Below are 27,964 nucleotides of genomic sequence, written 5' to 3'. Positions count from 1 at the left end.
GGCCGCAACCGCCAGTCAGCGCTCGTCCCCTCCCTCCTCCCTCCACCCCTCTCCCCCTCCTCCTCTGCCTCCCACTGCAAGACACCAACATGGAGCCTGAGGACCTACCCTGGCCCGACGAGCTGGAGGAGGAGGAGGAGGTGGAGGAGGAGGAGGTGGAGGAGAAGGAGAAGGAGAAGGAGAAGGGCAAGGAGGCTGTGGCAAAGGCTGAGGCGGGACGTGCGGAGGAGGTCGAGAACTTGGAAGAGGACGAGGTGGTGGTGGTGGAGGAGATGGAGGACGAGGAGGAGCGGGAGTCGGACTTCAACTATGAGAGCCAGGCCCAGGAGAGTACGGACGACGAGGAGGACGACGAGGAGGCCAAGGCTTGGCTGGAGGCGCACCCCAGCAGGACCCTCTCTTTGCATTCGCTCCCGAGGCGTCGCTACACCAAGGACGCGAGCAGCGACCCGGAAAAGGTGAACCTGGCGGGAAGGAGTTTGGGTGGCGCTCCGGGCTGGGCGACGACCTGCCCTGGGTGCTGCCTGCTTCTCGCCTCACTGCCCGTCGCTCACGGTGCTGGACGAGCGCGCACGTCGCCTCCCGGGCTCCCAGCTTTTGCCCAGTTTCTGGGGCTCTTAAGCCCTCCCCCTCTTTAAAGAAAAAGTTTTCTCCCTCCCCCCGCCCCCCATCCCCCGCAAATATCTTTCTCTCCTTTGCACCCCGCCGAAGTGGGTCTTGGGCTTTTGAGGGACGCCAGATGTTACGGGAGCCAGTATTCCCGGTGTGTCTAGTTAAGTGATGCTTTTGGAAGGAGGTGGTGTTTTATCCTGGCGTGAAAGAGGAAAAGGGCACCCACCGGCAAGGGTGGATGGAGAGAGTGGTTGCCCGGGGACTATCCGGTTGGGGAGGCAATTAGGAGATTGGGTTGTCTGAATGGCAGAGCTGCCCTTTGGGAGTAGAATGGATTATGAACACTACCTAATGAGTCAGTCTCAAGTGGCAGCTCTAGTTGAATCCTCATTTGTGCTCTCGACCAGGTGCACCACCACCCGACTCCGAATCCTCATTTTGTAAGCAATAAAGGGGTGCCGGTAGGAGGGTCTTGGAGTGCAGGGAACTAAAGCAGCGATCGCAAAGAGTATGAAATACTAACAACAACAACAACAAAAATCACAAAGGAAAAAAAAAGCACATTTTATAGTTGGCTCCTGAAGATAATTTCGACATCAAATGCCTTTCATTCATTGCTTTTTTTTTGGGGGGGGGGAGGAGGAATAGAGGGTCTTGCTGTATAATTTAGATACCAAATTATTAAGGGTTATTAAGTCTCTATTCTGTGTAAAGTACATTGTGGGTTTAAAATGAAGCCTACAGTTTACTTGTAAACTGTGCAGAGTGAAACAACAAAGTACAACACTTTGAAAAGATTGTATACCTGTTCTCTTCAATACAGTAGATGTTAGCCGCAGGTGGGCTTTACATCTTCAATTAGGTGAAAAAAGTCAGCGCTGTTTTACTGACACTTTTCAAGTGAATAGTTGGAACACTTGACTAGTAGTCACCCTTATAGGATAGTGCAGATGTAGAATAATTCTGTCATAGCAGAAAGTCCTGTTGAACAGTGATGGTTTAACTTGATCACCAAAGGAAGTTGTTTTGACAGGTAAATAAATATTCCAGCAGGTGCTTAATTCATTGAACATATGCCATGATCAGGCATTGTGCTGGATGTGAAATTTGATAAATCCAAACATTTCTTCTTTACTACTTCTCTCTCTCTTTTTTTTTTTAGCAGAGGGCCTCATACATGTGTCCTTTCATCTTTCCCTGGCCATCTTTTTCATTTTGCTAGAGAGACTTCACAGCAGTAGAGATTCATCTGGTGCTATGTCCCTTTGTTATTCATGTTGTAGGGGCGGGAACTGGGACATGCACGCCCCCTACTGGGTGAGCTATCTCTCAGCTCCCAAACATTGGGGGAGAAAATAAAATGTCAGTTTTTAGTGTTCAGTCTAGAGAAGGAAGCAGAGGAGAAGTGTGGAATGCTTAGTTGGTTTATTTGAAACAGAGAAATTGAGAGAGAAGGGGGTGAGGAGAGAGAGAGAGACTCACCTGTGGCATTTCTTCATTCTTCACTCCTTGTGAAGCTTCCCACTCCTGCTGGTGAGCTTGGTAACATTCACTCTACTGGGTGTGCCACTGCATGGCTATTCTTCTTCCTCTTCCTCTTCTCATTCTTCTTCCTCTTCTTCTTCCTCCTCCTCCTCCTCTTCCTCTTCTTCTCCTAATGCAGTGCTAAATAAGGACCTCACAATTTTTAAAAACTTTTTTCTTTTTAATTATCTTTTTTTTATTGGATTAGAGACAGCCAGAAATCGAGAGAATGGGGGGGGGATAGAGAGAGGGAGACAGAGACATCTGCAGCATTGCTTCACCACTCACAAAGCTTTGCCCCTGCAGGTGGGGATTGGGGGGCTCGAATCTGGGTCTTTGTGCATTGTAACATGTGCACTCAACCAGTTGTGTCACCACCTGGCTCTCCAATTTGACGTTTAATCTATATTTGAAGGAGGGAGTGAGAGACAGTGAGGCATTCATTGAGCTGCACCCATTGCATCTTGGTCCTGTCCATGGTGCTTCCATGTGGTGTCAGGGACCAAAGTCAGGACCTCATACATGAAAGGCGTGCCCTCTACTACTGAGCCACCTCCCAGGCCCCTACATATTTTCTTGTTGAGGTAATAAAAATATTCTAAATTGGCTGTGGTGATGGTATCAGTGGCATAGTGAATTACACACTTCAAATTAAAGGTAAGTTGTATAACACGATAGCTCAGTGAACTTACAAAAAATGTTTTAAATAAACCAGCTAAGCATTCAATACTTTAGGTTAAAAAAAAAAGAAACAAGCCTGGGAATACAGTAAAGATTAAAACTGAAATTAATGAATTGATGATAATGAAAAGCAAGAAAAAAACTGAAATTAGGGAGTTGGGCGGTAACGCAGTGGGTTAAGCGCATGAGGCGCAAAGTGCAAGGACGGATGTAAGGATCCTGGTTCGAAGCTACTCCCCTGGCTCCCCGCCTGTAGGGGAGTAGCTTCACAGGCAGTGAAGCAGGTCTGCAGGTGTCTTATCTTTCTCTCCCCCTCTCTGTCTTCCCCTCCTCTCCATTTCTGTCTGTCCTATCCAACAACAATGACATCAACAATAACAACAATAATAACTATAACAGTAAAACAACAAGGGCAACAAAAGGAAATAAAAATATATTTTAAAAACCCTGAAATTAAAGAGTGTTTGCTTTCTTGTACAGAAAGCATAGCCGTAGAGTATAGTAACTGCAAGCATAAGGTTCTGAGTTAAACCATCAGCCCCACATATGCTAAAGTGATGCTCTGGTTTTCTTTCTGTCTCATTCTCTCTCTTTCTTTCCCTCTCTTTCTCTTTCTTCTCTCTTGCTAATAAGGGCCAGTAGATAGATAGCACATGTGATTTGAATACTTGAATGCAAGAAACCCAGTGTCATGATTTTCTTTAAATATTTTTTATTGCCATCAGAGTTATCACTGGGGTTAGGTGCCTGCATGGTCAATCCATAGCTCCTGGCAACCTTTTAATTTTTGTAGAGACAGAAATTATGAATATTGTGAAGGAGAAGGGTAGAGAGGAAGGCAGGAGGGAGGCAGGAGGGAGGCAGGAGGGAGGCAGGAGGGAGAGAGAGAGAGAGAGAGAGAGGCAGCATTGCTTCAACTCCACAAGTGGGGAGTGAGGTCTTAAACCCTGGTCCTTGTGCATAGTCCATGTGCTCCTGCTGGGGAGACAGCATAATGGTTATGCAAACAGCTCTCATGCCTGAGGCTCTGAGCTCCCAGGTTCAGTCCCCAGCACCATCAGCCAGAGCTGATCAGTGCTTTGTTCTCTCTCTGTATATCTTTCTCTCTTTCATTAAAAAACCAAAAAACAAACAAAATACACTTAAAAATTAAATACAGAATTAGCATGGACTTCACTAAACAATTATTTAAAGAAATATGTGCTCTGCCACCTCCATGACTATGTTTAACTTTTTAGAAACTGCCTGCTTTCCAGTTTTACCATTTTACATTCCCGTAAGCAGTGCATAAAAGTTTCAGTTTTTCTTGCATCTTTGCCAGAATTTGCTGTTCATCTGACTTAACCATTCTAGTAGTTTGAAGTAGTTTCTCATTTTCCTTCCCTTCTCTCCCCTTCTCTTCCTTTCTTTTCTTTTTTTTTAAAAATTTTTTTCAATATTTATTTCTCTTCCCTTTTGTTGCCCTTGTTGTTTTATTGTTGTAGTTATTATTGTTGTTGTTGTTGTTGGATAGGACAGAGAAATGGAGAGAGGAGGGGTAGACAGAGAGGGGGAGAGAAAGATAGACACCTGCAGACCTGCTTCACTGCCTGTGAAGCGGCTCCCCTGCAGGTGGGGAGCCAGGGGCTGGAACCAGGATCTTTATGCAGGTTCCTGCGCTTTGCGCCACATGCGCTTAACCCGCTGCACTACCGCCTGACTCCCTCCTTTCTTTTCTTTTTGCCACCAGGGTTATTGCTGTGGCTTGGTGTGGTGCTCCCTGTGGCCATTCCCCCCCCCCCCTTTTTTTTTCTCTACTTTATTTGATAGGACACAGAAATTGAGAGGGGAGAGGGAGAGAGAAAGACACCTGCAGACCTGCTTTATTACTCGTGAAGTGTCCCTGCTGCAGGTGGCAATTGAGGGGCTTGAATCTGGGTCTTTGCACATAGTACTGCATGCACTTAGGCAGGTGCACCACCTCCCTTTTTTCAATTTTATTATTTTAATTTTTTTTAATTTATTTTTTGCCTCCAGGGTTATTGCTGGGACTTGGTGCCTGCACTACAAATCCACTGCTCCTGGAGGCTGTTTTTTTCCCCTTTTGTTGCCCTTGTTGTTTATTGTTGTTGTTAATATTTTTGTTGTTATTGATGTTGTTGTTGGATAGGACAGAGAGAAATCAAGAGAGGAGGGGAAGACAGAGATGGGGAGAGAAAGATACACAGTTGCAGACCTGCTTCACTACCTGTGAAGCGACCCCCCTGCAGGTGGGGAGTGGGAGCAGGGCTCGAACTGGGATCCTTAGGCCTGTCCTTGAGCTTCATGCCATGTGTGCTTAACCCTCTACGCCACTGCCCAGCCCCTATTCCCCTTTTTTAAGTGCACTGCTCACTCAACTCTGGCTTATGGTGGTGTAGGCGATTGAACCTGGGACCTCCAAGCCTCAGGGATGGGTCTCTGCATAACCATTATGCTATCTTCCTCCGCCTTCATTGTAGTTTTGATTTACATTTTCTGGTAGTTCATGCTACAGGTATTGAGTATCTTTTCCTGTTATTGAACATATATCAGTCATCACCAGGGGATTCACTGTTCCTGGCTGACTTTTTCAGACAGGGAGAGGGGGAGCGGCACAGGGAGAGTACCAGACTTCCCCTGTGCTGTGGGTTCATGATTAAGCAGGCACTCTTTCAGGTGAGTTATCCTGTTGACCTTCTGGCTTGTATGTGACACTGGGGAATGAACCCAGGACCTTGTGTGTACATGATATTTCAATACTATTGAGTGGCTGAGTGACCTCCCTGCCTCACTCCCCCCACCCCCATAAGAATAGGAGAGACAGGTAGAGAGAAGAGAGACCCTCTACAATCCATGGAGGCCCCCCTTCCTGACTCCAGTACCATTCATAATGCTCCCATGTAGTGCTGGTGCTTGAACTCAAGACCTCATGCACAGTAAGGCATATGCTTGAGTTACTGAGCTATCTCCTGGCCTGGACTGTTATCTCCCTCCCTCACTCCCTCTCTCCTTCCGTTCCTTCCTTCCTTCCTTCCTTCCTCTCACCCCCTTTCTTTTTTGGCTTAATGATATCCCATTGTATGCATATACCATCTTGTCTGTCATTTGATGGTAGGTAAATGATGCCACATTGATATCATATTCAACACTTAACCTCATTCTACCTTTCGACACTTGTGATTGGTGCTTCTGTTACCATGGTTTTGCAGTTAACTTTTTGAGACCTTGCATTCAGTTCTTTTGAATGTCTATACACAGAAATGGGATTCCTGGGTCATATTATAGTTCAGTTTTTAATTTTCTGAGAACGCTCCATACAGTTTTCCACAGTGGCTGTGCCATTTTACATTCCTTTCAGCAATCCACTAGGATTCGCCAGTATCACTTACTTCGTTTTGATAATACTAATCATAATGGCTGTCAGTTATTACTGTGCTTTTACTTTGTAGTTTCTTGATGAGTAGTGATGTTGACTATCGTCTTGTGTACTTGTTAGCCATTTGTGTATCTTCTCTGGAGAAAAACGTATTCAAATTTTTTGCCCATTTACTTTGTTGATAGCCATTTAATATACAATATTAAAATTTTATCCATGAAATCCAGTTTGTTATCTGTGTCTTTGGCATCATACCAAATTGTTGTGCAGTATTAGTGCTATGCTTTCTTTTTCTTTTTTTTTAAATTTTTAAAAAATTATCTTTATTGAATAGAGACAGCCAGAAATCGAGAGGGAAGGGGAGATAGGGTGACACACACACACACACACACACACACACATACACACACACATACACACATACACACACACACACACACACACACCCCTTGCAACACTCCTTCACCACTTGCAAAGCTTTCCCCCTGCAAGTGGGGACCAGGGGCTCAAACCTGGGTAGAAGAGTTTTATTCTTTGCTAAGAATACAGCATTACTCTATGAGGATGAGTTAGGTAGTGCTTCCTTTTTCCATTATGTTGCAAGGATTGATGTTAGCCCTTTGTATGTTTGCTAGAAATCTGCAGTAAAGACATTGGTCCATGACATTTCTCTGATGGGAATAAATACTATAAATATAATAAAGACTACTGAGTTAATCACCTTTCTAGTTATAGGTCTATTTGTGTTGTTTTCTCTGGGCTGGCTTCATGAGCGGGTAACAGACGACCAGGGACACATGGCTGAGCTGAGAACGCAGTTTAATCTTTATTCACTAGCGGGCAAGAGGTCCAACAACCTAATCACCACACAATGCGCTCCTCCATCTCTCTCCTCCAGCAGCTGCGTCAGGAACCAAGGAAGTATGTAGGATAGGGGGCCGGGAGAAGGGAGAAGCGCAAAAAGGCAAAGACTAAACCACAATCTCCCGGAGGTGGGGGGAGTGAGACCAAACCAGTGTAACAGAATGACCATGTAAATAGACCACAACATCAAGCAGTGTAACAGAAGGGATCCCAGAAGCAGAACTAGAAGCGTACCAACAACATATTTCAATTTTTTTTTTTTCCCAGAGCACCCGGTGGTGCAGGGGATTGTATTTGGATTTTCTTTTCTTTTTTTAAAAAATATTTTATTTATTTACTTATTCCCATTTGTTGCCCTTGTTTTATTGTTGTAGTTATTATGTTGTTGTTATAGATGTCATTATTGTTGAATAGGACAGAGAGAAATGGAGAGAAGAGGGGAAGACAGGGGGAGAGAAAGATAGACACCAGCAGACCTGCTTCACCGCTTGTGAAGCAACTCTTTTGCAGGTGGGGAGCCGGAGGCTCGAACTTGGATCCTTACGCAGGTCCTTGGGCTTTGCGCCACCTGCGCTTAGCCAGCTGTGCTACCGCCTGACTCCCGTATTTGGATTTTATTTCCTTCTCTTCTCTTCTCTTCTCTTCTCTTCTCTTCTCTTCTCTTCTCTTCTCTTCTCTTCTCTTTCTTTCTCTCTTTTCCTTTCTTTCTTTCTTTCTTTCTTTCTTTCTTTCTTTCTTTCTTTCTTTCTTTCCCTTCCTTCCTTCCTTCCTTCCTTCCTTCCTTCCTTCCTTCCTTTCTTTCTTTAATTTATTTCCCCTTTTGTTGCCCTTGTTTTATTGTTGTAGTTATTATTGCTGTTCTTATTGATGTCGTTGTTGTTGGATAGGACAGAGAGAAATGGAGAGAGGAGGGGAAGACAGAGGGGGAGAAAAAGACAGACACCTGCAGACCTGCTTCACCGCCTGTGAAGCGACACCTTCCCCCCACCCCGAGGGTGGGGAGCTGGGGACTCAAACTGGGATCCTTATGATGGTCCTTGTGCTGTGCGCCACGGGCTTTACCCACCTTGCTACTGCCCGACTCCCCTGTATTTGGATTTTCTGTACATAATTCCATCTTGGTAGGTTGTATATTAGAATCTGTGCATTTCTTCTTAGCAATCCACTCCACTACCAAAGTTCTGTCCCACCTCCCAAAGATATCCACTGTAGTTCTTTCTCCCAGGGTCTTAGAGATGGGTTGATTACCTCCCCAGGTTTGTGTGTTTAAACGGTCTATATTCTCCACATGAGTACCATGTGGTAGCTGTCCTTCATTACTTCCCTCCCTTTGTTGAGCATAATCACCTCCAGTTCAATCCATTTTGTCCCAAACAACACAGTATCATCTTTTAATGTACTAGTAGTACTCCATTGAGTATGTGTCCTATAACCTCTTTTTTTATTATTTCTTTATTGGGGAATTAATGTTTGACATTCAACAGTAAGTACAATAGTTTGTACATGCATAACATTCCCCAGTTTCCCATATAACAATACAACCCCCACTAGGTCCTCAGTCATCCTTCTTGAATCTGTATTTTCCCCACCCACGCACCCCAGAGTCTTTTACTTTGGTGTAATACTCCAATTCCATTTCAGGTTCGACTTGTGTTTTCTTTTCTAATCTTGTTTTTCAACTTCGGCCTGAGAGTGAGATCATCCCATATTCATCCTTCACTTTCTGACTTATTTCACTCAACATGATTTTTTCAAGGTCCATCCAAGATCGGCTGAAAACGGTGAAGTCACCATTTTTTACAGCTGAGTAGTATTCCATTGTGTATATATACCACAACTTGCTCAGCCACTCATCTGTTGTTGGACACCTGGGTTGCTTCCAGGTTTTGGCTATTACAAATTGTGCTGCCAAGAACATATGTGTACACAGATCTTTTTGGATGGATGTGTTGGGTTCCTTAGGATATATCCCCAGGAGGGGAATTGCAGGGTCATAGGGTAGGTCCATTTCTAGCCTTCTGAGAGTTCTCCAGACTGTTCTCCACAGAGGTTGGGGTAGGTCCATTTCTAGCCTCTGAAAGTTTTCCAGACTGTTCTCCACAGAGGTTGGACCAATTGACATTTCCACCAGCAGTGTAGGAGGGTTCCTTTGACCCCACACCCTCTCCAGCATTTGCTGCTGTTACCTTTTCTGATGTATGACATTCTCACAGGAGTGAAGTGGTATCTCGTTGTTGTCTTATTTGCATTTCTCTGACAATCAGAGACTTGGAGCATTTTTTCTTGTGTTTCTTGGCCTTTTGGATCTCTTCGGTGGTGAATATTCTGTCCATGTCCTTCCCCCATTTTTGGATGGAGTTATTTGTTGTCTTGTTGTTGAGTTTGGCAACTCTTTATATATTCTGGTTCTTAGCCTCTTGTCTGATGTATGGCATGTAAAGATTTTCTCCCATTCTGTGAGGCGTCTCTTGGTTTGGGTAGTAGTTTCTTTAGCTATGCAGAAGCTTTTTAATTTGATGTAGTCCCATAGGTTTATGCTTGTCTTAGTCTTCTTTGTAATTGGATTCGTTTCATTGAAGATGTCTTTAAAATTCATGTGGAAAAGAGTTCTGCCAATATTTTCTTCTAAGTATCTGATAGTTTCTGGTCTACCATTCAAGTCCTTAGTCCACTTGGAATTTATTTTTGTGTTTGGTGAAATATAGTGGTTCAGTTTCATTCTTCTGCATGTTTCAACCCATTGTTTCCAACACCATTTGTTGAAGAGACTCTGGTTTCCCCACTTAATAGTCTGGGCACCTTTGTCAAAGATTAGATGTCCATAGGTGTGGGGACTCACTTCTGGGCTCTCAGTTCTATTCCACTGGTCAGTGTGTCTATTCATGTTCCAGTACCACACAGTTTTGATGACAATGGCCCTATAATACAATTTGAGATCTGGGAGTGTGATGCCTCCGGTTCTGTTCTTTTTTCTCAAGATTGTTTTGGCAATTCTAGGTCTTTTCTGGTTCCAGATAAACATTTGTAGCATTTGTTCTATTCTCCTAAAAAATGTGGTTGGGATCTTGATGGGGATAGCATTAAATTTGTAGATGGCTCTGGGTAGTATATTCATTTTGATGATGTTAATTCTTCCAACCCATGAACATGGAATATCTTTCCACTTCTTTGTGTCTTTTTCAATTTCTTTGAGTAGTGACTCATAATTTTCAGTATACAAGTCTTTCACTTCTTTGGTTAGGTTTACTCCTAGATATTTTACTGTTTTTGTTTCACTTATAGTAAAAGGAATTGATTTCTGGATTTTAGCTTCTTCTAACTTAGTGTTTGCATAGAGGAATGCCACTGACTTTTGAATGTTAATTTGATAGCCTGACACCTTACTGTATTGCCTGATGATTTCCAAAAGCTTCCTGCTGGATTCCTTAGGTTTTTCTGTGTATACTATCATGTCATCTGCAAATAGGGAGAGTTTGACTTCTTCTCTTTCAATCTGTATGCCTTTAATTCCTTGCTCGTGCCTGATTGCTATGGCAAGAACTTCCAGCACTCTGTTGAATAGTAATGGTGATAGTGGGCAGCCCTGTCTAGTACCTGATCTGAGGGGAAATGCTTCCAGTTTTTCACCATTGAGTATGATATTGGCTGTAGGTTTGCTGTATATAGACCCCACTATCTTCAGGAATTTTCCATCTATTCCCATGTTTTGTAGTGTTTTGATCATAAAGGGATGTTGTATTTTGTCAAAGGCTTTCTCTGCATCTTTTGATATGACCATGTGGTTTTTGGTCTTGCTTTTGTTGATGTGGTGGTGGTGTTGATGTGGATCACGTTGATTGATTTACGTATATTAAACCAACCTTGCATGCCTGGGATAAACCCCACTTGGTCATGATGAACAGTCTTTTTAATATACTGCTGTATCCAGTTGGCTAGAATTTTGTTCAGTATTTTAGCATCTATGTTTATCAGAAATGTTGGTCTGTAGTTTTCTTTTTTGGTTGTGTCCCTGTCTGCTTTTGGTATCAGAGTGATGTTGGCTTCATAGAAGGTGGAAGGGAGTATTCCAGTGTCTTCAGTCTTCTGGAAGACTTTTAAAAGTAGAGGTATTAGTTCTTATTTGAAAGTTCTGTAGAATTCATTTGTAAAACCATCTTTTCCAGGACTTTTATTTTTGAGAAGATTTTTGATAACTATTTCAATTTCATTAGCTGTGATGGGCCTATAACCTCTTTTTAAAAAATATTTTTATTTATTTATTTGGATAGAGATAGAAAGTGAGAAGGGATGGGTGACAGAGAAACACCTGCTGCCCTTCTTTACCACTTGTGAAGCTTTCCCCTCTACAGGTGGGGACCAGGGACTTGAACCTGGATCCTTGCACAGTGTAATGTGAGTGCTTCACCAGGTGTGCCACTGCCTGGCCCTATCTTATAACCTCTTTATTCAGTCATCTGTAGGTGGGCATTTTGGTTATTTCCATGTTTTGGCTGTTGTGAATAATGAATCTTGCTTAATTTTCAACATACACACACACACACACACACACAGACACACACACACAAACATATTGATTTCCATGTTCTTTTATTTTTTCTAGGGTTTCCCTCTATTTTCTTTTTTATTGTGAAATATGGTAGAAAATTGGGTTGAGGGAGTTGGGCAGTAGTGCAGTGGGTTAAGTGCAGGTGACAACAAGCGCAAGGATTGGCATAAGGATCCTGGTTTGAGCCTCCTGTTCCCTACCTGTAGGGGAGTCGGTTCACAAGTGGTGAAGCAGGTCTGCAGGTGTCTGTCTTTCTCTCCCCCTCTGTCTTCCACTCCTTTCTCCATTTCTCTCTGTCCTATTCCACTACGATGACATCAATAACAACAACAATAATAACTAAAACAATAAAACAGAAAGGACAACAAAAGGGAATAAATAAAATAAATATTAAAGAAAAGGGAAATTGGGTTGAGAGAAAGACATCAGAGCATTGCTCTACCTTTTATGTCATGGCAAGTTCTGATTTTGTTTTTCTTGTTTTTTATATAGTGCTAGGGATCAAACCCAGAGCTTCACATATACAGGGTATATGCTTTACTTCTGGACCATATACCAAGTCTTGTAAACTTTTTTCTTGTAAACTTTCTTGCTTATACTGTATCCCTTAAGTTTTTATGTTTCCATTTTTTTCTATCGAAGTGTTCTTCAATTAATTACTCTTGATTTATCTATTGGCTTTCTAAAGTATATTGTTTAATTTTTATATATTTATTGAATTTCCAGTTTTCCTTATGCTCTTGATTGCTGGTTTCATTCCTTTATTGGGAAAGATACTATATACAATTTTAAGGGAGCCAGGCAAAGGCGCACCTGGTTAAGTGCACAAATTACGAAGCTCAAAGACCATGTTGGAGCCTCAGCTCCTCACCTGCAGAGGGTCCACTTCATGAATGGTGAAGCAGGTCTGCAGGTGTCTGTCTTTTTTCCCCTTCTTTCTCCCCATACCTCAGTTTCTCTCTGTCCTAAAAAAAAAAAAAGATAAGGAAAAAATGGCCACTGGAAGTGGTGGATTTGCCGTGTTGGCACTGTGTGGGTACTGAGCTCCAGCAGTAACCCTAGTGTCAAAAAAATTAATCTTTTTGACTTGAATACTTGTGGCCTAGGCTATGTTCTATTATGAAGACTGTCCCATGTGTAATGAGGAATATGTATATTCTGTTGTTGGGTGGAATGTTTTATATAAGTCTCTTTAGTTCAGTTTGTAGTGTTCGACTTCTCTATTTTTTTGTTTTCCCTTTCTTTTTTTTTAAATTAATTTATTTATTTAAAAAAAGGAGACATTAACAAAACCGTAGGATAGGAGGGGTACAACTCCACACAGTTCCAACCACCAGATCTCTATATCTCATCCCCTCCCCTGATAGCTTTCTCAATTCTTTATCCCTCTGGGATTATGGACCCAAGGTCATTGTGGGCTGCAGAAGATGGCAGGTCTGGCTTCTGTAATTGCTTCCCTGCTGAACATGGGCATTAACTGGTTGATCCATACTTCCATCTGCCTCTCTCTTTCCCTAGTAGGGTAGGTCTCTGGGGAAGCGGAGCTCCAGGACACAATGGTGGGGTCATCTGTCCAGGGAAGTCTGCTCGACATCATGCTGGCATCTGGAACCTGGTGGCTGAACAGAGAGTGAACATACAAAGCCAAACAAATTGTTGACCAATCATGGACCTAAAGGCTGGAATAGTGCAGACGAAGTGTTGGGGGATACTCACTGCAGACTATTGTGTACTTTTGCTTTCAGGTATATATTTTGCCCTAGTTTATGGATATGTGTGAACATGTGCTCTATCTCAGGGGACCTGGTCTATATCTAGGTTTTGGGACTTTGTTAGGAAGTGAACCACCTGTAATGGAATTAGAGAATACTATGAAAGGAAAGGTTTCACCCAAGTGATAAAGCTGAAGGGTTGTCATTCCACACCTGAAGTCTCTGGATACAGTCTGAGGTGAAGCATGATGAGGTGGCACTAGTTGCATTGATTAGGTTTTGATCAGCGGATGCAATATTATTTGATATGAATTGGGAGAAGCATGCAGGAAAGCGTACCCCACCCTAAGGTTCCAGGACTGGGGAAAATATAGGCTCTATAGTGGAAATGTGAGGTTCCTGCTGTCTTACGGTTCAAGAAGACAGTAGATAGTTATTGCTATCCTCACATTATTTGGTAATTGGGTAACTTTGAAAAGTCCCTTTGATAGGGTTTGCTGTATAATACCCAGTATCTTGTATATAGCAGTGCTACCGGTTGCTCCCTTTCTTTTTTCGAACACAGCTCTCTCATATTTGTTACTGAGTCAGGTAACAAGAACAAATTATATAAGTCATGGCCAAGAGGGTTCTTTTAAAAAAATTATTTATTTATCATTTATTCCCTTTGATTGCCCTTCTTGTTTTATTGTTGTAGTTATTATTGTTATCGTCATTGTTGGATAGGACAGAGAGAAATGGAGAGAGGAGGGGAAGACAGAGAGGGGAGAGAAAGATAGACACCTGTAGTCCTGCTTCACCACTTGTGAAGCGACTCCCCTGAAGGTGGGGAACCAGGGCTTGAACCGGGATCCTTACGCTGGTCCCTGCGCTTTGCTGCCACCTGTGCTTAACCACTGTGCTATCTCCTGACTCCTGCCCAGAGGGTTCTTAACCAAGTGTGCAAACAACAGTGATGCTTCTTCTTCTTTTTTTTTTGTCTGATGTAACAGGATGCTAGCAGGCTATCCCAGCATAAATGTGTGTGCATCTTATAAGACTTTTTAATTTTTAGATGTATTTATTGAGAGAGACACCTGCAGCACTGCTTTACGACTTGCAAAGCTTCCCCCTGCAGTTGGGGATTGGGGGCTAGAACCTGGGTCCTTGTGCATTGTCATGTACGCTAACAGGTGTACCACCACCCGGCCCCTAGGACTTCTTATACAGTCAGCTTTGTTCTTCCATGTTGTGTCCTTTTGGAGTTATACTTAACTTTATTAGTTTTCATCCAAATTCACCAGGGAGTGGGATTATTCTGCTTTTGTTTCTTGGCAAGGAATTGCTTGATTCTGAAAAAAAAAGAGGGTATAAGAAAAATTGATGATGATGCAAGGAATCTGTTTAGCCCCTGGCTCTTCACCTGCAGGGGCATTGCTTCATGAGCAGTGAAGCAGGTATGCAAGTGTCTTTCTCTCCCCCTCTCTACCTTCCCCTCCCCTCTCAATTTCTCTCTGTCCTATCCAATAAAATGTGAAAGAGAGAGACAGAGACAGAGAGATTGAGATGGAAGTGGGTAGGAGGGATTGGAAGAGAGAAACACCTTCAGTACTGCCTCACCACTTGTGATGCTTCCTCAGTAGGTGGGGGCTAGGGCTTTGAACATAAGTCCTTGGGCATGGTAACACGTGTGCAACCAGGCTAATTTTTTGTCTGGCCAAAGTATAGCTACTTTGTGATTATATGTTCACCATTTGCAGAAGTATCATTTTGCTTTGCTTTGTTTTAGAGACAGAGATTCAGAGACATTGAAAGAGAGCAAAGTGCCAAACCTTCCTTCATTGTGGTAGAAGCCAGGTTGGAACCTGGGTCATGTGTATGGCAAAGCAGCACACTGTCAAGTGATCTATTTCACTGGCCTTGCATGAAGTATCTTTTCTCAACCCTCACTTTCAACCTGTGTGTGCCAAACATGTAATGTTCCTTTTCTGGACAACATGTAGTTGGAAAAAACACTTTTTTAGTGGAGTTAATAATCGTCTACAATATTATAAAATTATAGGGGTGTAGTTCCATACTGCACCCACCACCGAAGTTCTGTGCCCTACCACCCCTACCGCCATCTCTGCCCAACAATAACTGCCACAGTTCTCAAGGTCTTAGTGAAAGTTTGGTCATGTTTTTAAACCAAGCACTGATCAGCTCTGGTTTATGGTGGTACATGGGATTGAACCTGGGACTTCAGAGCCTCAGGCATGAGAATTTCTTTGCATAATCATTTTGCTATCAAACCCCCTCCCCCAGCCAGGTCACTTTTTTTTTAAAGGAAATTTTATGAGTGTTAATTCCCTATATTCCACATATGAGTGAAACCATCCAATAGTTATCTTTTGCTGCCTAACTTCACTGAGTGTAATCACTTCCATTTTCATCCATTTTGTCCTGAAGGATACAACTATCATCTTTTTTTAATTGCAGAGTAGTATTTCTTTGAATATATGTCCCCTAACTCTTTTATCCAGTTGTCAGTGGACATTTAGCTTACTTTCAATCTTTGGCAATTGTGAATAAAACAACTATAAACGTAAGTGTGCACATGTCCCTTTGAATTAGTGTTTTCATGTCCTTTGGATATATGCCAATGAATGATACTGCAGGATCATAAATATTTCCATTTTTAATCTATTTAAGGACTAATAGTATTTTGCAAAGGGATTGCACCAGTTTGTATTCCCACCAGTAGTGTAGCAGAATTCCTCTTTCTCCACACCCTCATTCTCATCTTCATCCTCACCATTTGCCATTTCCTATTTTTTAATTTTTTTTTACCAGAACACTGGTCAACTTTGGCTTAGGTAATGCTAGGGATTGAACCTGGGCCCTTGAAGCCTCAGGCATGAATCGCTTTACATACTAAAACAGTAACTTTTAATATTAAAAAATGACTGGGAAAGACTCCAAAACTGTTAATTTATGGACCATGAAAATAGCTCACCTGGGAAGGTACTTACTTTGTCACCTATTGGCCATCTTTCTTTCTTCCTATGTTTCTTTCTTTCTTTTTAATTGAATAGGACAGAGAGAAATTGAGAGTGGGGGGAGATAGAGAGGGAGAGAGACAGAGAGATACCTGCAGACCTGCTTCACTTGTGAAGTGCCCTCCCCCCACGGCAGGAGAGGAGCCAGGGGCACGAACCAGGATGCTGGCACAGGTCCTTGCACTTCATACTGTGTACGCTTAACCTGTGTGCCACTGTCCGGCCCCCTCTTCTTCTGTATCTCTGTCTCTTTATCTGAAAAAGTCTGCTGTGAGCAATGGAGTCTTGGTAGGAACAACAACAAAAGAACCTGTTAATGTATTTTTTAATTATTATCTTTATTTATTGGATAAAATCAGCCAGAAATTGAGAGGGAAGGAGGGGGATAGAGAGGGAGAGAGACAGAGAGATAACTTCTTCTTTTTTTAATATTTATTTATTCCCTTTTGTTGCCCTTGTTGTTGTAGTTATTATTAGTTGTATCGATGTCGTCATTGTTGGATAGGACAGAGAAAAATGGAGAGAGGAGGGGAAGACAGAGGGAGAGAGAAAGATAGACACCTGCAGACCTGCTTCACCGCTAGTGAAGCGACACCCCTATAAGGGGCTCGAACCAGAATCCTCACGTCGGTCTTTGAGTCACCTGCACTTAACCTGCTGTGCTACCGCCTGACTCCCAGAGAAACAACTTCTCCCCCTCCCCCCCCCAACCCCAGGGTTATTGCTGGGGCTCGGTGCCTGCACTATGAATCCGCTGCTCCTGGAGGCTATTTTTTCCCTTTTGTTGCCCTCATTGTTTATCGGTGTTGTAATTACTATTATTGTTGTTGTCATTGTTGGCTAGGAGAGAGAGAAATGGAGAGAGGAGGGGAATACAGAGAGGGGGAGAGAAAGACACCTGCAGACCTGCTTCACCGCCTGTGAAACGAATCCCCTGCATGTAGGGAGTTGGGGGCTCGAACCGGAATCCTTTTGCTGGTCCTTAGGCTTGTCCTTGCGCTTTGCGCCACGAGCTACTGGCCGGCCCCTTGAGAGACAACTTCTATACTGCTTCACTACTTGTAAAGTTTCCCCCCGGCAGGTGGGGGCCAGGGACTTGAACTGGGTCCTTACACATTGTAACATGTGTTGTAATGTGCTCCCAACCAGTTGCTCTACCACCCGACCCCTAGAACCTATTAATACATATGAAAAAACATTTAATCTCAGATCAGAGTGTTGCTGATGATACTTAGTTTTAAAATACTCAAATTAAGATTTCTTCAAGTATTTATTTAGGTTATACTACTATCCTGATGAAACTGTGGAAACATTAAACAAACATAGATGTCTATTAGAGTTAGTTTCCTTGATGAAATTTAATCAGGTAGGTACTAGGGGCAGGACAATGGCTTACTCAGTAGAGTGCGCTCATTAAGGACTTGAGTTCAAGCCCAAGGTCCCCACCTGCAAGGGGAAAGGAAGAACACTTAATGTGTGGTAAGCACTGTTGCAGATGCCTCTCTTTCTCTCATCCTTTTTTATCTCCCTTTTCCCTCTCGATTTCTCTCTGTCTATCCAAAAAAAGAGAGAGGATGAAAAAACAAAACAAACAAGAAAAGAAAAGGCCACCTGGAGCAATGGAGTGCAGGTAGCCTGGTGATAAAAATAAAACAGATAGGTAATAAGAGTAAGTTCTGGGAAATTACTATTTTAATAAGAACTTTTCTTTTTAACATATAATTTCAACTTTTTAATTTTCTTTGAGCTGATATAAATGGAGGGGAGTGTTCTTTTTCTCTTGCGTTAGCTGTCAGAGTGCTATTTTCTTAATATTATATAATTAGTTTTATACAAATACCTAAATGAATTGAACTCTCTTTTCATAAGTGGTTGTGAAATGGATGTTTTCAAAGACAAGACCCCATGTTCCATATCCAGCATTATTCAGCATCAGTGAATAGCCATTTTGTACATTTGTTTTGGTATTCTTCTTTTTTACGAGGCTCAAAGGAGACCAACTGTACCAAAACCTTGGCTGTGTTGTATTTGTTTAGGCATTTTAGATCCCTACAATTTACAAAAAGGACTTGCTTTGACTTTTAATCTTTATCTTTAGAAAATGCTACTGCAAGGTGGGTATGTCCCATGTGCAAGCATTGAAATCTTAGAGCCTTTAGTTATTGAATGTATTTTAGAATTAGCTAGCCTTTCTGTGACTAAAGCACATTGTTGTAAGTGCTTTGTAAAAGTGTTTTGTTAGATAATAACAGAATTTAACTGGCAAAGATTTGATTATATTGGATTTCTTTCTTTTTCATGCTTGTGATTATTGGCATTTATTTTATTTACTCATAGCTGCCTCCTTTACTTCTGTAACCTTTCTCCTTCTATATTCTTCTTTTTGATGGACACTTTTTTTGTCTTTTTGAGGATTTGTGATATTCTTCATATATATATATATATATATATATATATATATATATATATATATATATATATGTATGTATATATTTAGCGCATATTACCTTCTCTCTTTTTCTTTTGGTCACCAGGGTTTTTGCTGGGGACTTGTATCTGCACAGTTCCACTGGAATTATTCCATCTTTCTTTTAAGAAAGAGCATAAGAGACAGAGAAAGTGAGATATCACAACTCTGCTCCATTGTTGTGATTCTTCTTTTGCGCAGGTACTCTCTTGTGGTGGCTAGAGACTTAAATCATGTCATCTTATATGGGAAAGTATGCACACTACTGGGTGAGCTATCATCTGGCCCCCATAATTACTCATCTCCTGGCCACCCATAATTATTTTCATAAAAATCTTACAGTCCAGACCTTCCACTTTCTATATCCTACAATGACCTTGGGTCTATACTCCCAGAGGGTTAAAGAATAGGAAAGCTATCAAGGGAGGGGATGGGATATGGAGTTCTGGTGGTGGGAATTGTGTGGAGTTGTACCTCTCTTATCCTATGGTTTTGTCAGTGTTTCCTTTTTATAAATAAGTAATAAGAAATGAAAAAAATCTTACAGTTATATATTGTTACATAATCTGGGAAATGAAAAGTTATCTTTGTACTAACAGTTACAGCTTCTTTGCTAGGCTAAAATTTAAAATCATGTGCTTTGATGCCTCTGTCTCTAAATATATCATAACCTAGACTACGTGGCACTTAAGCGATCTTATAAGGTCCTAAGTTTGTTTCTGCACAAAACTGAGTATTTTTTGCTTATAGTGCTATTCCTGGGGATCCCACATCTGCATGATTCTACTTCTCCAAGTGGCTTTTTTTTTAAATTGGGGTGAGAGTAGGAGAAACACTGCAGCACTGCTCTACCATTCATGAAGTTTTCCAACTATAGGCATACCCATGTATTTACTGGGGGCTCAGATCTTTTTATTCCTGCTGTCTCTTAGAAATGTGAATACCTTGGGAGTCGGGTGATAGTGCATTGGGTTAAGTGCATGTGGCACAAAGCACGAGGACTGGCATAAGGATCCTGGTTCAGGGCCCACTCCCCAATTACAGGGGAGTCGCTTCACAGGCAGTGAAGCAGGTCTGCAGGTGTCTTTCTCTCCCCCCCCCGTCTTCCCCTTCTCTCTCCATTTTTCTCTGTCCTATCCAACAATGACGACATCAACAATAATTACAACAACAGTAAAAACAAGGGCAACAAAAAGGAAATAAATAAATAAGAGACGTAAATAATTGAAAAAAAAAAGAAATGTGAATACCTCATCTCAAGTCTCTTCATGCCTCAAATAACATGAGAAAAACAGACAAAATAGGTGGAAGCAGACCCAAACAAGAGTCCAGCTAAAAGCCCCCCAAAGGTTGAAGCACAAAATAATGAGGTCAACATACAAACTCTAGTTAGGGAAATAACAGGAGTGAGTAAAGAGTTTGAAAGAATTATAATCAGAAATACAGGATCAACAAATGAGACTGTGGAAGAAAACACTATCTCAAGGTTATTAGAGAGCTGAAAGCTGAAATAGCTGAGCTAAGAACACAACAGCTGAACAAAGTAAAACAGTATCAGAACAGGTTAACAAAATAGCTGAGCTACAGAAAAACAACAGAGGGGAGAGAGAATAGAGTAAATGAAGCTGAAGAGAGAATTAGCAAGATTCAGGACAAATTAGAGACAACTAAAAAGAACTAGGAGGGAGATCTCAAAAAGAGATTAAGAGATACTGAAAACAACAACAGAGACCTATGGATGACTTCAGAAGAAATAATATATGCATTATTGGCTTACCAGAGGAAGAGAGGGAGGGGAAGAAAGCATCCTTCACAACACAATAGCTGAGAACTTCTCAAGTCTAGACAACATCAAAGACATAAAGGTTCAAGAAGCCCAGAGGGTCCCAAACAGAATTAACCCAGACTTAAAGACACCAAGACACATCATATTTAGAATGGAAAATAATAAGGATAAAGAAAGGATCCTGAAGGCTGCAAGAGAAAAACAAAGAGTCACCTACAGAGGAAAACCTGTAAGATTAGCAGCAGACTTCTCCACATAAACACTACAGGCCAGAAGAGAATGGCAAGATATCTATTGAGTGCTCAATGAAAAAGGCTTTCAACCAAGACTACTGTATCCTGCTAGACTGTCATTCAGACTAGATGGGAGGTATCAAAACATTCTCAGACAAGCATCAGTTGAAAGAATCAACTATCACCAAGCCTGCCCTGAAAGAAGTTCTGAAAGGTCTCCTATAAAGTCAGACCACCAGAAATAGGCCATATATCAGAACACTCTAAAAATCTATAAGAATGACTTTAAAATATCTTCAGTCTTTGATATCAATAAATGTCAGTGTCCTCAATTCACCTATTAAAGGCACAGAGTAGGAATATGGATCAGAAAACACAACCCAACAATATGCTGTCTACAGGAAACCCACCTAACCCAACAAGACAGACACAGACTCAAAATGAAAGAATGGGAAACTACCATACAGCCAATGGCCCACAGAAAAGGGCAGGAACAGCTATTCTCATATCTGACATGATAGACTTTAAAATAAATAAAAATTTAAGATAGGGATAGATACTACTTAATGTTCAGAGGATCAGTTAATCAAGAGGACTTAACCATAAAACAATAAGGGCAACAAAAGGAACTAAATAAATATTAAAAAAGAAAATAAGTGTGGTCTGGGAGGTGGCAGAGTGGATAAAGCATAGGACTCTCAAGCATGAGGTCCTGCGTTCAGTCCCCAGCAGCACAAGTACCAGGGTGATGCCAGGTTCTTTCTCTCTCCTCCTATGTTTCACATTGATTGATAAATCTTTTAAAAAAAAAAAGAGCTGCCTGACTTTTATTTATTTATTTATTTTTTATTTTTATTTTTTAAAAATAATTTATTTCTTTATTGGGGAATTAATGTTTTACATTCAACAGTAAATACAATAGTTTGTACATGCATAACATTCCCCAGATTCCCATTTAACAATACAACCCCCACTATGTCATTCATCATCTTTCATGGACAAAGCATAAGGATCGGGTTCGAACCCCCACCTGCAGGGGAATAGCTTCACAAGCCATGAAGCAGGTCTATAGGTGTCTTTCTCTCCCCCTCTGTCTTCCCCTCCTCTCTCCATTTCTCTCTGTCCTATCCAACAACGACAACATCAGTAACAACAATAACTACAACAATAAAACAAGGGCAACAAAAGAGAATAAATAAATAAAAAAAAAAAGAGGACTTAACCATTATTAACATCTATGCACCCAATGAGAAGCCATCTAAATACATCAAACAGCTACTGAAAGAGCTACAGCAATATATTAACAGCAAAACAGTCATAGTAGGGGACTTCAACACCACACTGTCTCAACTTGGCAGATCATCTAGGCAGAAAATCAGTAAAGAAATGAGGGAGCTAAATGAGAAGATAGATAAACTAGAACTATTGGACATTTTCAGAGTCATTCATCGCAAGAAGCTGGAATACACATTTTACTCGAGTCCACATGGGTCATTCTCAAGGATAGACCATTTGTCTATTTGCATCAGCAAATTCAAGAGCATTGAAATCATCCCAAGCATCTTCTCACACCACAGTGGAATTAAACTAACACTTAACAATCAACAAAAGATTAGCAATAGTCCCAAAATGTGGAAGCTCAACAGTACACTACTTAACAACCTCTGGGTCAAAGAGGAAATCAAGGAAGAAATCAAAATGTTTCCAGAGTTCAATGAAAATTAAGACAGAAGCTATCACAATATTTGGGACACAGCTATGGCAGTACTAAGAGGGAAGTTCATAGCCATACAAGCACACATTAGGAAACAAGAAAAAGCACAAATAAACAGTCTGATTGCACATCTTAAAGACCTAGAAGAAGAACAACAAAGGAACCCTAAAGCAACCAGAAGGACAGAAATCACTAAAGTTAGGGCAGAAATAAATAACATTGAGAATAGGAAAACCATACAAAAGATCAACGAAAGTAAATGTTGGTTCTTTGAAAGAGTGAACGAAATTTACAAACCTTTAGCCAGACTAACAAAACAAAAAAGGGAGAAGACCCAAATAAATCGAATCATAAATGAAAGAGGAGATATCACAAGAGACACCGCAGAAATTCAACATATCATGCGAGGCTTCTATGAACAACTATATGCCACCAAGCTAGAGAACCTGGAAGAAATGGATGATTTCCTAGATACCTATGAACTTCCAAAATTAAATAAAGAGGAACTAGATAACATGAACAGGCCCATCACAGATAGTGAAATTGAAACAGTTATCAAAAATCTTCCCAAAAATAAAAGTCCTGGAAAAGATGGTTTTACAAATGAATTCTACAAAACCTTCAAAGAAGAACTAATACCTCTACTTTTAAAAGTCTTCCAGAAGACTGAAGACACTGGAATACTCCCTTCCACCTTCTATGAAGCCAACATCACTCTGATACCAAAAGCAGACAGGGACACAACCAAAAAAGAAAACTACAGACCAACATTTCTGATAAACTTAGATGCTAAAATACTGAACAAAATTCTAGCCAACTGGATACAGCAGTATATTAAAAAGATTGTTCATCATGACCAATTGGGGTTTATCCCAGGCATGCAAGGTTGGTTTAATATACGTAAATCAATCAATGTGATCCACCACATCAACAAAAGCAAGACCAAAAGCCACATGGTCGGTCATATCAGTAGATGCAGAGAAAGCCTTTGACAAAATACAACATCCCTTTATGATCAAAACACTACAAAAAATGGGAATAGATGGAACATTCCTGAAGATAGTGGAGTCTATCTATAGCAAACCTACAGCCAACATCACACTCAATGGTGAAAAACTGGAAGCATTTCCCCTCAGATCAGGTACTAGACAGGGCTGCCCACTATCACCATTACTGTTCAACAGAGTGTTGGAAGTTCTTGCCATAGCAATCAGGCAGGAGCTGGTCCTTGCTTGTGAAGTGACTCCTCTGCAGGTGGGGGCTCGAACCGGGATCCTTATGCCGGTCCTTGCACTTTGCGTCATGTGCGTTTAACCTGCTGCACTACCACCTGACTCCCAAAGGAAATCTTTAAACAGGTTACTTGAGTGCTTCTGCCTGCTTCTTTTATTCTGTGGGTATAGGAGATTAGGATAGTTCATTGGAAAGTATGCTGAGACCGAATTGGGTGGGTGACTATTAAGTCTGTTTCCTGATTTGTAAATAAAGATAATAATGAATAGTAGTTGGAAAGTCAAAATTACTTGTGTTCATAGTTATTATATATATTGTTACTGTCTAAGCAGACATTTAATCTAAATTTTAGGTTTTGCTTATTGTTTTGTAATTGCAGTGACTATGTCAGCTGTAATTGAAATTTGCATTTGATTTTCAGGCTGATCCACTGACCTATCGTGCTTGGTACCAGTCATTATATCAGGACAGTAGTAGAAGACAGATTTCTGACACTGATGTGGTCTCTTTGGAAAGTAAAAATCAGTGGGGTTCTGGGGATGATCAGGTATGTATTGTGTAATTAACAAACTGTCTTTTGATACTCACCATTAGAAATTCTGAATTAGCTGTGAAGAACAGAAAGGGTTACTTTATTATTCCAACCCCTGCCCCATCATGGTTGTTGTCACTGGGGCTCGGGTCTGCATTACAAATCTACCACTCCCAGTGGCCACTTTTTCTTTTTTATTTATTTTTATTTTTTAAATTTCTTTATTGGGGGATTAATGTTTTACAGTTGACAGTAAATACAATAGTTTTTACATACATAACATTTCTCAGTTTTCCGCATAACAATACAGCCCCCACTAGGTCCTCTGTCATCCTTTTCTAGGACCTGTACTCCCCCCCCCCCCCCCCCACATACCAGAGTCTTTTACTTTGGTGCAGTATAACAACTCCAGTTCAAGTTCTACTTGTGTTTTCTCTTCTGATCTTCTTTTTCAACTTCTGCCTGAGAGTGAGATCATCCCATTTTTCCTTTTTTTTTTTTTATTTAATTTGATAGGACAGAGAGAAATTGAGAAGGGAGGAGAGATGGAGAAAAAAAGAAAAAGAAAGACACTTGAGGACATGCTTCACCACTAGTAAAACATTCCCACTGTAGGTGCACAGTATTAAGTGTGCTTAACTGGGTGCATCACTGCCTAGCCCCCAATACTCCATTTTAAAATAGGTTGCCAGCAGCCTTAATTATAAATAATACTTCACTCCTTCCAACCCCCACTTTTACTTTATTTCCATTTTTCAGAAGTATTTTGGTAACTTTCTTTTTGATAGGCAGAGCTTTATGCCTTCATGACTTTGCTGCTCTAGGCACCTTTTCATTCAGGGCTGAGAGAAAAGGAGAGACATCTGGTGCCATAGTGGTGCCTGAGCTTGAACCTGGGCTCTGCATGGAAGAGCATGCATCTTACTGGTGAGCTATCTCACCAGCCCTAAAGAGCTTATATTTATGTGGGTTATCTGTGTCAAGATTTATGTTGTGAGCAATTAAAACATTTAAGAAATACTTCTTTTAAAGTAATAAACCAATTGTAGAGTGACATAAGTAGTATATTTTGAAGTGAAAAATGACCCTTTTCCCAGGGAAAAAATACTAATTGGAAGAATGTTATTGTTTTAGCATATTTACCAGAGCACTGCTCAGCTCTGGCATATGGTGGAGCAGGGGATTGAACCTGGGACTTTGGAACCGCAGGCACCAGAGTCTCTTTGCATATCCATTATTACTATCTACCCCCACACCTTTCTTTAATGTCAGGTTTAAAAGGAGACTGTTGGTGTCTTAGGGTTCTCCAAGAAAAAGAAAGATAAAGAACCACTCAGAGACATATTCATGTGTATATGTCTGTATACACAAATAACACAAAATGTAAAGAGTAATCATAGATGATCCTTAACCCAGCACAACTGATGTTCCACACCAGGAGAAAGACACCCTGAAAGAGGTTTGTCTCATGAAGACAGAAATTATAATTGTCCAGCTATAAACCAAAGATTGTCAGGGGCTACCAGAGGTAGAAGAGGTAAGAAAGAATTCCTCCCCTGACAATACATTGATTTTAAATTATAGCTTCCAGAAATTGAGGTAAATTTCTTTAAGGCCCCCAGTTTTGTTTGTTTGTTTGTTTGTTTTTAACTTTCTTATGGCAGTTACAGTAAATGAATACAGGAATATATCCCTAAATTGCTGAATATTCTCTGAGATCATGTTTATGGCAAAGCAAAGTGTAGAAATATAGGCCTTTCTTTTATACCTGCTTTATAAAGTAGAAACCATGGTTGAATTCTGTAACCTTTATTTCTGAGCTTTTTTTTTTGCCTACATTCCTTATCACTATGCCACTATCTAATTCTCTTCTCTGTCTTTCTCTCTAACCAGAGCATTTCTCATCTCTGGTTCATGGTGGTGCAGGGGATTGAACCTGAAACCTGATTGGAGCCTCAGCTTGAGAGTCTCTTCGCATAACCTTTATGCTATCTACATCTGTCCTGTTACTCTCTTTTGTGCTGGTCATTTTTTTTTTTTTTTTTTGTCTCCAGGGTTACTGCTGGGGTTCAGTGCCTGCACTACGAATCTACTGCTCCTGGAGGCCATCTTTTCCCATTTTTGTTGCCCTTGTTGTTTATCATTGTTGCAATTATTATTGTTGTTGTTGCTGTTGTTGGATAGGGCAGAGAAAAATTGAGAGAGGATGGGAAGACTGTGGGGAGAGAATGATAGACACCTGTAGACTGCTTCACCGCCTGTGAAGCATCTCTCCTGCAGATGGGGAACTGGGTGCTCAAACTGGGATCCTTGTGCTGGTCCTTGTGCTTTGCGCCATGTGTGCTTAACCCGCTGCACTACTGCCCGACTCCCGATAATGATCAGGTTTTAATATCTAATGTAGTTTGGAGGGAAATGATATTGAGTTTTCTGATCTACAAACACAACAGTTCCACTCTTACTTGTCAGTATTTTATTGTGTTTGGATTATGAAATTCAACAGGTCTTGTTAGATTTAATGGTTTTATGTGGTGGCAGGGAATTAAGTCAGGGTCTTAATTAAGTGTAGTACGGAACACCTCCCTGACCCAACACCTCCCTGTTTTCTTTTTTGAGAGGGAGTAGGACAGACATTAGAGCATGGCTCCATTATCCATGATACTAATAGAGTATAATTTTTAAAATAAATTTTTTTACTTAAAATTTTTATTTTATTTGATAAGACAGAAATTGAAAAGGAAAGGGAATGGAGAGGGAGAGAGACAGACACTTGCAACATTGCTTTACCATTTGTGAAGCCTTCCCCTTGCAGGTGGGGGTGGGAGGTAGGGCTTGAACCCAGGTCCCTGGGTGTGGTAACACATGCACTTAACCAAATGCACTACTGCCCAGCCCTGGAAACATTTAAGAGAGAAAAATTTGTCATTATTTGTGGGTGGTACTACAAAGTTATCTACTGAGAAGAACCAAGAATCCAATAGAAACTAGTACATCTAGTAAGATGTCAGTGAAGTGGTCATATTGTAGATTTATGTTTAGAAAATATTTTTATTATAATATTAGGTTGTTGAAAAAAATCATGGCATATTTTTTGTTTTTATATGCAAAAATGTGTTGTGACTTTTCTGACAACCCAATAAAATACAATTTTATTATAACTTATATAAGTTAGAAGATTTTTTAATCATGTGAACCAAAATTACTGTTTTAAGGATAATAACTACTGTTAAAGTATAGCATAAATGTCAGTTATTCATCACATTAAGAGACAGGTAGTAATGGGAAGAGGTTTAAAATATGATTACTCTTGTGAAAAGCCCAGGAAGAATAGGTCTACTTTTTCAAAACATTAATGTGATATCATTGAAGAAGAATCTATGAGTGGGCATTTAAATCTAAATATTAACATATATAATAACTCAGTTAATGATATAGCCTTTTTTCCCCCCCAAAAAATTACTGTTTTAGAGAACAGAATCTTGGCGTTACCTTCATGAAGAAGTGGACTCCTCTCAAGACTTGGCTACATCTAAGACCAGGATTGATGTAAGAGAGGAAGGGTCCAAAATGACAGATTTACCCTCTAAGAAGGAAGGCACATTTCTGACCCATTCAGAAAATCAAGTAAAAGAACCCAAGAAAGATCTCTTATGTTCTCCATTGCTAG

At 40.8% G+C, this 27,964-nt stretch overlaps 1 protein-coding gene across 1 annotated transcript; it reads left to right on the top strand.

Moving 5' to 3' along the window:
* LOC132536345 (centrosome-associated protein ALMS1-like) lies at positions 1–27,964 on the top strand (the record flags this gene model as incomplete). Its single annotated transcript, XM_060184020.1, has 3 exons — positions 1–458; positions 24,187–24,312; positions 27,766–27,964. Coding segments are annotated over exons 1-3 (694 nt in total), but the record flags the coding sequence as incomplete, so codon positions are not given.

The sequence above is a fragment of the Erinaceus europaeus genome, unplaced genomic scaffold (assembly GCF_950295315.1).
Source record: "Erinaceus europaeus unplaced genomic scaffold, mEriEur2.1 scaffold_450, whole genome shotgun sequence".
NCBI lineage: Eukaryota > Metazoa > Chordata > Mammalia > Eulipotyphla > Erinaceidae > Erinaceus > Erinaceus europaeus.
The sequence above is the reverse complement of the archived record's forward strand: the minus strand, read 5'-3'. Positions and strand labels throughout refer to the sequence as shown.